General features: G+C 34.2%; 1 protein-coding gene across 1 annotated transcript in view; it reads left to right on the top strand.

Moving 5' to 3' along the window:
• Positions 1–12150, top strand: part of LOC138694383 (uncharacterized) — a 226229-nt gene that overhangs the window by 148423 nt on the left and 65656 nt on the right. Inside the window, exon 3 of the mRNA XM_069818069.1 lies at positions 2239–2354. Within this exon, the coding sequence (XP_069674170.1) occupies positions 2239–2354 (116 nt within the window). The remainder of the gene's footprint in view (positions 1–2238; positions 2355–12150) is intronic.

The raw sequence follows: 12150 nt of genomic DNA, 5'->3' as shown, positions 1-12150 counted from the left end.
GTCCCGCAAAACTAATGCATCGGTAAGAGTAATACAAAAACGTTATATAATCTTATCTTTTATCAAAGAATAATGTTGGAAATGTTGCTCACCCTTTTGGATTCAAGACTCACATCGGTGAAACTTGCAGATATTCAGGCAAGAATACAGTTAAGTCCTAGGAAATCTTCACGCCGATTAGCACAAGAAATTGATATGTCACAAAAATCAGCATTAAGAAGACTGAAAATGCAGCACTTTTATCCTTATAGAATAACAGTTGTAATTCATCGATTACAGCAAGGGGATCCAGCCACTTACTTGCGTGAATTTTTGTGAGTGGATGCTGCAATCTGTTCATGACAATACTGTTGATCCATCTCAATTGATAATTACGAAGTTCGGTTTCATTTAAGCGGTTATGCCCAGTCTCAGAATACAAGACAGTGGGACACTGAAAAATCTCATTTAGTGTATGAACTTCCTCTTTACCTTCAGAAAGTATGTGTGATGAGTCATTATTGCACGTAGGGTAATCTGCCCCACACACTGTTGAAGAGCTGGAGAATGAAATTAGGCGAGATCTGCGTAAAATTACAGAAGATGTTTCAGAATATTCTACACTGATGTGGTATTTTCATCCAGAAATATGAACATCATTTTCAATATATGCTTTGATAAAAGGTAAGATCAACATAGCCTTTTCTTATTACATCTAACCGGCATAATATTTGTACGGGACTATAGTTCTAAATCACTATCATTCACCGCCGATTCGTTTTCCTCCCGTGCGAGAGAGCGGTCGGATCTTCCCACTAAACTCTTGCGTTACGACAGGTTATAATGCTGGTAAGATGTATATGCCGAGCATGTATTTATCCATATACTGCATGATTCAATGTAAAAATGGGCTAACTAGTTAAGTCCAGCATACCCCGGTTCGATTTCCGTCAGGGATATGAGAATATATCACTTCCTTGTATAGGGAATGGGTGTCTTCTCTTGTACTCTATTTCTCCTATATTGCTTTAAGCTGTAACCTTGAGTTTTGCAACTATATTTTCTTTTGAACATCTAGTGTTGGTTGAAAATTCACAAATGTGAACGGAAGAGGATAAGTGTCCATTTCTTGAAGGTTAATGTTGATATTTAGTTTATCATTTTGTCAAATATTTGTGTGCTGTTACATGCATAACATGGATAATAGATGAAAATTTTCTTAAGTTAGAAAAGAACTGTTATTAGTAGACAGTGGATGCGGGATGACTTGTCGTTGAATGTAAGTGCACATTTACTACATGTTACATTTTTTTTCATTCAGACCATTGGCTCAACAGGTTTTAAACGTAAACAGATGACGTCAACATGCTACTGTATCTCCGTACAGTCAGAAGGAAAGGAAAAATAAAGTACTTTAGTGCATACCTTTCAAGTTCAGTCTTCGTCGTCATTGATGCTATTAACCAGCGACGATATATTCTCGTAAGTTGTCGAAGCTGAATCGTCTTCGCCTATCGCTTAAACAGTTTTTGTACCGAGAGAATTTCTGAAGAAAAACTCTAAAATGGGGATCACTCAATTTCTTTAGAGGAATATTTGCACTGAGCATCGTGTTGCACGTGTCGTTTAGACCCGCACAACTAAATGATGATGATGATGATGATGATGGTTCCTCAGATTTCATTTCAACGCATTTCCTGTGCGATGTACTGTTGCAATATTTCTCTATAGCCTGAGTTGTTCTGGTTTTTATTTCAATTTTACATACATTACACACGATATTGTCTTCGTTAATACATAAAGTGTCACTCTCATACTTCTTAATTGCATTTCGTATCTCTAAACGAATTTAACGTTTTGACTACGACATTATGAATGGATCAGCACTACACTATTCAACTCATACTAAATACTTGAGCAGGATAACACAACTGCACAAATTGCATTGCAATGTGGACCGGGGTTCCTTCGTTATGTACCCTCCTGTACTCGCCAGGTACACAAAAGACGAACGACGCGGCACGTGCCATATAATCCGATACGAAACAACTTCACTTTTCTTAAATCATCTCGAATCCACTGTCTAGTTATTAGATTTGTGGCCGTTGTAGTTGAGATCGGCATTTAATTTAAGTTTACTCGCTGAATTACTGGATTATTCTTTCCACTATTTTGACTATTTATATGTACTTTCAAACTAATTAAATAACAATATAGAGAATTGAATTCAATACTGACTGTGTTGTTCTTATTCCAAAGGTCCATACACCGTGTTTGCTCCGACTGACAAGGCATTCCGTGCGCTTCTTGTGCAACTCGGGGGTCCCGAGAAGGCGGAAGAGAAGTTCAAGGAAAATCCTCGACTCCTCAGTGGTGTAAGTTCTATTCTTAGATCTATAGTTAATTTAGCTGACATTATTACTACACCCAAAACTAATGAGAAATTATGTGAATTATTTTGTTCAAAATTGTCGATTTTATTGCAGCATTCCATAAATTTGGTTGTTGTACCAGATAATCAAAATGCATTGTAGAGAGCACTACTCCGTATTTTAATCCCAGATAGTAGTTAGTATTTGTGATTTAAGGGGACACTTAAGATTTTCAAAATTTCCACAATTTACATGAAAAAATGTGAAATTTAAACTACATGAACACGCCTGGAATACTATCATTTGTACAAAATTTGGTGCCATTAATTTTGAAATTATATTTTTTGAATAAATTTTATATTGACGTCACTAAAAAAGACTCCTTGTGTCAAAGTTCTCAAAATTTTTTGTTCATATTCGATCAAAAGATTGAAAATAGTTATGAGAATAAAAATTAATTAGCTTTTTGAATTCAGTCTAAATAGAGAGACAATAAATTTTTAGATTTAATGTATTTATCATTACAGCATATTTTAATCTAAGTGCAATATGAATATGTGCCGAAGGAACTTAATATTACTATTTTATACAAATGCTATTCAATTTCATTTATAAAAATTTCATTGACCTCTCTGAGAAGTTTCAGACAAATCTGAGAATAACTGATGTGCAAGGAACTTTTTTATTCAATAAATTGCTTGAAAACAGCCTAAAATATCATTACAATCATAAAAACAAAAAAAGTAGTTTTTCTTAATTTTTCAGCATTATTTCACCATAATGTCCCCTTAAGATACCATGAAGTGAAACCAAAGTAACGTAAGACATGAATTAATATTTAACTATCCTTACATTAAGCAAGTATACAAATTTACAATTTTTTAAATTTAATTATCATACACAAGAGGAATACAGAGTACACCTATCCATAAGGTCGATAAATTTAGATACGTAATTCGGATATCAAAATAGAAATAAATCAAGAAAAGATACTGCAATAAGATCTCATAAAACCATGCTATTTCGGATTATTAGCATACAAAACATGAATTCCTACGATAGACAGTAATAGTCATGATATATATCAGTTTTGGGTAGACTAAAAGCAAAATAACGATTTTTTTACTGATTAACTTTGTAACTCTTTACTGTGCTAATATGGCTAGTTTCGAAGTGATATTCTTCATTTTCCAAAGCCTAGTGAAGGTCCTGCGCTATCTTCTGATTTTCTGTTGTGTTGGGGTGTGTTCATGATTGTGTCGAAAAGGGTGTGTGTTTTGAAATTAATTTGAATATCCAGGATGTGCTGGGGTGTGTTTTTGTATGTTTGTAAATTTCATATTGTTCTAGGGTGTCAAGTTGCTGGGGTTTTTCGGCTGGATGTGCAGTATTTTCATGTCAGTGTCTATGTTGCTGTAGTTGTGATTGGAGTTTGTGATGTGTTCTGCGTAGGTTGAATTGTTGTGTAATTTGGTTATGGCTTTGATATGTTCCTTGTAACGTGTTTGAAATAATTTTCCAGTGTGTGCGATGTACAAGTCGTTGCAACTATTGCTTGACAGTTTGTATACACCTGTTAAGTTGTATTTATTTGCATGTCTTGTCTGTGTTAAAATGTTTTTGTAGTGTCTTCTGTGTTCTGTATGAAATTTTGTATTTTAGTTAGATAGCGCGGGACTTTCACTAAGCTTTGAAAATGAAGAATATTACTTCGAAACTAGTCAGCCAGGTAATTTCCTCATATTAATACAGTAAAGAGTTATAACTTTAATCAGTGATTATATAAGTGTTATAGAACAATGAAGAATATTTATATATGCATATTATATGTACTCAATGTATATACATATCAATTATTCATTGAAATAACAGACGAAAAACTTGCGCACAGAATCTATAAACCATTAAATGTATCTGCATTAATTACCAATTAATTATCAAAAAAAGGGTAACATGTGTAGCTTAAAAACAGTGACGTCATCAATAAACCAATAGAAGTTCGGATGAGATCAATACAGACGAGAAGGACTGGGGTGATAAGGAGGAGAGCGAAGGAAGATGAGAAAGAGAGGAGTAGGAGAAGAAAAAGAGTGTGAAAAGGTTGCAAGAAGTAGTAAGAAGAGGACAGAGATCTTAAGCAGGATTCGAAGAGAATAACGAGGAAAGTGAAGATACAGGGGAAGAAAAAAGAGCAGAAGTGTTGGGTAGGGATGAAGGAAGTGACAGAGGAGGACAGCACAGGAAGAAAGGACAAAGTAGTGGTAAGTTAGTAGCAGTAGAAATTAGTAGAAGACTAGTAGTAGTTTTTCATTTAGAAACGCTTTCAACTGCAGAAGTTATGCAACTTCAAAATTCAACGTGTCCGAGAAATAGATTTTGCCTGGAGCCCTATATCAGGCACAGGGTTTCTTTACGTGCCGTAAATCTACGACATTTACTTTCCGTAGAAATTGTATTATCTATCAAATGCATTGTCCTCTGCCAGAAGAAGAAGAAGAAGAAGAAGAAGAAGAAGACGCAGAGGAGAAGTTGGAATAAGATAGAGAGGAAAAAAGATGGAAAAAGAAGCTTTATGTGATGCTTGAGCTATGACTTGATGCTGCTTTGTTCCAATGGAACAATGGCCTTAATTATAGCTGAAGAGATTTCAAGAGTCTAACATTAGGCAGTGTTTTGTAGAGTTAGGATACGTCACAAAACAATATTCAAATTGACATCGTTACAATTCATACAAAGGCTCAAAGAAAATGTAAACGAACAGTCTTGACATTTTATATCTGATACTTCAGAAAGAAAGTAGGTTAAAAGACAAACAACAACACAAAACAACCGAACATCACTTTTACGAATAATAATTATGCTATTGCATAGTTGTACATCTTTTATTTTGCTCATATAATTGAATTGATGCTTATGCAACTGCAATTTTCCACAAGGTAACTGTAATTTTACAATTAATAATTATTTTTTGCGAGTGTGGTTAATCTTCTAGCAAGAAAGTTATAACTTTCAAGGATATTCTGTATGTAAACAAACAAACTACATTTAATTTGTACAAATTATCCTTTTATAACTACGTATCTAATGCATCTTTCAAGAAACAGTCAGTTGTGACATTCTTATTTTCTTCCTTTCTTTCACACCTAATTCCTTGTTTCATTTAATTACTCACTCATTTTCTCACCCATCGTGTGAATTCATTAATTTCTCTTCTCCTTTTGTCTGCTGCATACTCACTTATTTCTTTCTTTTCATCCGTTCTTTCTTAATCATTATTTTAATCTTTCTTAATTCCCGTACATTTCTCTTTTTTACCTTTCATTCTTCCTTTTCACTTACAGTATGTTCGGAGTATAAGTATCAAGAATCTGTTGTAATGCTGAAAAATTAATTTCCAAATGTACATAAAAGACGTCACACTCACTAACAAGGACAACGTGTTATTAACAAGAGAAATATAAAACCGACTCCAATAATTGAGGGATCCACTGCAAGAAGGAGCTAAGCCACAAAATTATGAAAAATGATATTTCATGTGTTTTAGCCTAGATCATATATGTAACAGATAGATCATCCCTATGTTAAAATCGGCAGCACTTTGAAGAGAACAACCGCCAGGATCGCTACACGTCCGCCGTAAACGAACACGAGATGGCAGTACAGTTGCTAATGCAATTCAAATGGAAATTATGACGTGACTCCTTATGTAACAACTAAATGGCAGCATAGTAAACCTGACAAAAGTTGTTACCGTCAAAGCCTATAAGGCCAAGCTATCTGGGTATATATGATCTAGAGTTTTAGGCAGCTCCTATCATCTATTGTCCTTTCCCCAAACTATATAGATATGGCGTTGCACCAGCCAGTGCTAGAGCATTCTGACTAAATCTAGGAATTCCTTTCTCTCGAGCTTTCCAGTGCAAGGGGGAGCTATGCCACAGCAGTTCACTTATTCTAACTTTTGAAGCTAACCTACATTTTATGTCTTTAATTTTAAGATTAAGTAAAGTGATTATATGCTACATAAAAAAATTACATGTAATATTTGTTGTATTAAACTATGCAAATGGGGCTGTTCGTTAAATATAGATAAGAATAAAACGTTTCTTTCTTATTCAACTGTTAGCGGTTGTTATGTATGAAAGGCTTCCTAAGTACAGAAACCATTATTCTGGACGAGATAATGTAAATAAAACCTAAATAATCAGTGTGAAGTCCATTGCTGAGATGTATTGTCTATATGAAAGACTATCAGAACTCAGGAATGACTCCTGTTAAATGCGATATGTATGCCAAAGTTTTCGAAGCTGAAATATAAATTTTAAGTTACTTCATTCGGACACCCCTAAAACTTGTGACAAATGGCAGGTTATTGAAAGTGATGATTATACCTCTTGAAGTTGCATATCATCAAAGAAAAGCTGATAAATCATGTGTCAAGATGAAAGAATTGACTTCAGCTTATTCAAGTAGAGACTGTGACCATTGTCTTTTTACATACGGCCTGCAACAAGCCTTACCAACACCGCGGATTTCAACCGAAACAATATTCTACCAGAGGCAGTTGTGGATATACAACCTTTGTTTACACATATGCAATACAAATCAGGAGATAATGTGCATGTGGTTTGAAAATATTGAATATTCGGGGATTCTGTGAAATTGCTTAATGTTTGTTCAAAGTTCTCAGTAATCCAGCAAATGTACCAGTAATGAACAAAAGGAGGCTGTTTTTTTTTTCCGATTCATTCAATGATCAGAACAAAAACAATCTTTTGTTTAATCGGACAGTCTAGGTTAAAACAGCCATTCAACGTCATTACAATGGACACCAAAGATTTCAAAGCTTTTCAAATATTGTACAAACAGATGCCGAAGATGGACATAAATTTGAAATCAGGAACATTGCTACTGTTAAAGTAAATAAAACATCTGGCGCACTTTTCAACGTTTACATTTTGACTTCGAAAACTGGCACATGTTTAGGATTTTAAAAAAGATGCTAGGACGTCAATCTAAGAGCATGTCTCCTATAGCCTCTCAGAAATTGAAATTCCTCGTTTCCATATTATCATATACCAACTGTGCATCACAATGTTTATAAGAACTTAAAGTCAAACTCTTAAAAAAAATAGAGCATCCACTGTAGATGATGTTGAAAATATTAAAAACCTTGCAAATCTTGTCAAGTTAAACTATTTTAAGTTACATATAAAACTAAAATATTGTAATTTTACATAATAATATTAATAATTTGATGTTGCTGAACACTTTCTAATGTTAATATTTGAATAACTGGAGAATATCTTTAATTCATAGGCAAATTAAAGTAATACTTGTACTTTCATCTCCATATAGCCTATTTAAGGTATACATAGTTGAAGTTTATTAGTGGTTCTGACCTCAATGGAGTCCTTTAAATTTTTTAATAAATACTTTCTTAGATTTATAAGTTGATTATAATTAATTTAAAAAAATAAAATTATTACCATAATCATTAAAATATTCCTCATAGACCCTTTTCGTAAAAGTCTTATTTTCTCCCTTTATGGCTGATCTGGCATAACTCCTTCTTGCAGTAGACTCCTCAATTATAAAAAGGGAAGAGCCAAGAAATCCCTAATTATCTGCCTAGCACATAGGCCTACATCTGTGGAGTAAATCATAGCTTTGTAACAATTAGGTGATTGAAATAATTAATCTCTAAGAATAACATTACCAATAAAATTAGCTTTCGTTTAAGCTATTTCTTTGAAAGAAAGTGACTGATTTTTAGCTACAGATTAAATATACAATAACGAAGCACGTGAGATTTATGTTTTATTACCTTGCTTTCATTTCCTATCTCTCTTCTTTTAGTTTTGCCTTGTAATGATCAGCCTTGTCTGTAAGGAGGCTAGTTCAATGTTCTGAAGAATGGCCGAGAAACCCGACTAACAATGCGGCATTTGAAGTTGACAGGAATAATAATAATAATAATAATAATAATAATAATAATAATAATAATAATAATAATAATAATAGTCTACATAGCTATCTATTTTTATTGTCAGTGAATCTCCTGACTTATAAACAGGAATCTATTCTATCAATACGCTAAAGCAGTTATAGACTTTTTTCCTGCCTTCCTTCATCTACTCCCTTCTTTCGTGATTTTGTTGAATTGCTTTTCTTCTTTCTTCCGTTTGAATAGCAATTCAGTGCGATTCGTTATTACATAGTAAAATAAAATAATTAATAACAAATAATAATAATAATAATAATAATAATAATAATAATAATAATAATAATTCACTTTTTAATTTCAAATATTAATAAACTTTTATGTAATCACGCTCCATATGCAATTAATTGTTCATTCATTCTTTCATTCATTATTTTCTATATTTTATTAACTTCTTTTTTATAAACTGAGCTCAACCACCAACCAAATACTCTACGACAACATCCGATGAAACGATTACCGTATGAGGTTCTCACGTTGTCATCTCGCCTGTTACGACAGCACAGGGCATCGTACAGTACATCGTAGAATTCTGCAGAACGTACTTTGTTCTAGTGGTAACACTACTTTCACTTTGATAAACAATATCGGACAGATGAAACGAAGTGCAATACCTGTACATTCTGCTGAACAAAAGACTTAGCTCACGTATTCAGCGCAGGAAGGAAATCTGATCCGGAGGAAGATCAAGGTTACTCTCAGCAAGGAACCAACGAAACCGAAATATGATACGGTGAAAGTGAGAATGGTCTGGGGAAGGCCAAGGAGAAAAGAATCCGCAGCTGATGCAGAGGGAGAGAGTCGCATCGTGACTTGACAACTTCGTTTTAGTGCGTCGATTTAAACTCGTATTTTTTTGTTATTTTATACCTACTTCACCTCTGTGGACCACAAGATGAGTTGTAAAAATGTAGGTATACGTTTACTTTCTCACTATGCCACCGCGGAGGTTCAGTGGCCAAAACGCTGAATTCATAATCCTGTGGACTCCGATCTGTGACGTGTTGGGCAAGTCCGTGGTCCCGGCAAAGGCTGGTTCACAATAAACCGTGAACGGAAACGATAACGAGAACAAGAATGGAAATATTGTTAAAATAAATGTATTTAAATGTGAGCTTTCACAATAATTAATTGTTAAATACAGTTAACTATTGTGAATGCTCACATTTAAATACACTTATTTTAACATTATTTCCGTTCTCGTTCTCTTTGTCGTTTGCGTTCACGGTTTATTGTGAACCAGCTTAACACAGGTTTTCTCCAAGTGTTCCGGTTCCTCTGTGGCACTCCAACAACTCTCCATCATCATCTCATCTCACCGGGTGTAATGTAGACCAGCCTCCTACAGTGCACCATGGGAAACAACTCTGTCGGTAAATTGGTCTGGTTTCATACGTGTGAATGACGAACAGTCAAGTATCCGCATTAAAAAATCTTTCTTATAAGGAACAAAGAAAATATTTTGACATTAAAAAATAAATTTCGATGTATTGGTAAGAGCACGAATTTCCCGACTTTACTACTGGGGGGGGGGGGGGGAAGACTTGGTATTCCATCTTTTCGTCAATCCATCGAATCGTATAACCAGCCTTTATGTTTGTCTATCTGCCCTTCTGTCCGTCCATACATCTATCCTTACATCTATTCATCTATCCGCCTTCTTCATGTCTGTCCTTAGGGTCGTCCATTCAATCGTCTTTCCATCCTCGAACTGTTTCACCGTTCATCAGTCAGCCGGTCCTGTATGTCTCTATGATTGAAAATTCATTAAAAGTCTTTCCTTCCCAACATCGTGTAATGTGCGTATATTCAGTATGAGTACATTTTTGTAATAGAAATTACACCAATAAAATTTCAGAAGTTTCACTCGAAAATAACAGTAAAAAAGCAAACACGTAATTTTTCATGTAAAAAATGACGACTTATCCTAAATTAGCGGCAGCTACTTCCTTTTAGATTTTCTCTTGCATATGAATTATGAATAAATACTCTCAAAAACAATGTACACCATTGTCTAAATTTTAAAAAGCAGATAAGCTTGAAGAGTTGTCTTCAAAGTACATATTTGCAATGTCAGTAATGACAAACAGTGCATATTTCTTAAATAGTACCATCACCATATCATAATCATTGTCTTCCATTTCTTACTTTCTTTTTAGCGCATTCGCAATTGTCAGGCTCGTTTCTTCATCTTTTCCTTTGCCTTCCAAGTGACCAATGACCTTTGAGATTGTAATTTTAAAATAAATTATCTTTGCTAGTCATCCAGCATTCTCTTAGTATGATCCATTCTACTGGAAGAAAGGAGTGATTTTTCTGAACACCCGCGGTGAATTAGTTGCCTACCGGCAAGCTCTTTGTCATATATAATATATCTTATTGCACGCATCAATACTTGTAATGTCAATTTTTTGTCAATACAATTTCTTTCGTATAATGACGAAATCTCAGTCAAATAAATAAAATCCAAAAACCGAAATTTAGTTCGTAAAATATAGCATTGTAATATGCGCTATGCTCATCACGAGAATTGTTTAGAAAATAAATAGGTAGGCTGAGAAACTTAGTGATGGTCACTTCTTAATACTTAAGTATGTCTTGAACTTGGAGATTTAAAGAATAAAATCTTTATCATGATGATTTCATGTCAACTCACAGTAGTATAGAGTGTAGTGCTAGGCAATGCATGAAGACGTAAGCTTATAAATCATTCGTTCTGAATATAAATACTCATTGTTACTCTCTTATTAATAATTTCATATTTTCCGCTTAAACCTGAATACAATTATGTTATATTTATGACTGAAACGACGAATTAAGTTTTCATGATGTAAAATAGTTTTTAGAGCGTAAATGTGCTCTTTTGCATCTATCATAAATCTTACGTTCTAGCGGAACTACATTGCGTTTAATAACATTTTCGTTGATATTTCGTGTTGCGGATCTTTGTTTGAGCTACTTTTTCCTTCTGAGAGGAATAGGGATAAAGGACTAAGTACTTATTAACCATAAAGACATGTATCATGTAATATACTACATGTTGAGGAATAGGGACAAAGGATTAAGTAGCTATTTATTAACCTATTAACCATAAATACATGTAGTCTATCAAGTAAAATGTACGAGTATTTAAATGTTGTTATGATAAAACTTTCATATAAAGACTACTAGCGTTCTGAATAGAGTTCGAAGTCTATCATACTTCATAATACTGACCACAAACTATGAGTCCCTTTCTCGTATAGAGAAATATATGCATAATGCTCCTTTACGTATTTTTGTAAGTTACATCCTCTTTTTCGATGTATCCTCCTTGTATTCTTTAATACTTAATGCTCGTATTAAATTGTGAAATACCGTGCGAGACATCATACCGTCTGTATATAATATAAACCGTGTTGTTTTGCAGTACCGCGAATTTTGAACATCTTTAATTTTTCAAAGCGAATTTATCGTTGTAGTAGGGCCCATTTGAGCTAGAATATAGCAATTATAAAAGATCAAGGTAAAGTAAAGTCATCCCCATTACAGACCATGAAGGCTCTTAGGGCCGTATTCATAGACATTATTAGCGCGGGCTTTCGGTGGATGATCAGCGAACTAACGTTTTTCGTATTCATAAACCAGTGTTAGCTATATGATATGATATGAATCCTGTTTAGCACGCTCGTAGCGCGGGCTAGCGAAATGTCTATGAATAGCACCCATAGGGATTCAAAGGAGATTATGTACAGGCAATCGGCATTAATAGCAGTAAGAATGTCAATCTACGTGCCCGCCGCCTTGTCCCCAAGT

Source organism: Periplaneta americana, chromosome 2, assembly GCF_040183065.1.
Source record: "Periplaneta americana isolate PAMFEO1 chromosome 2, P.americana_PAMFEO1_priV1, whole genome shotgun sequence".
NCBI classification, from domain to species: domain Eukaryota; kingdom Metazoa; phylum Arthropoda; class Insecta; order Blattodea; family Blattidae; genus Periplaneta; species Periplaneta americana.
Note: the sequence above shows the minus strand (reverse complement) of the source record. Positions and strands in the feature narration are given on the sequence as shown.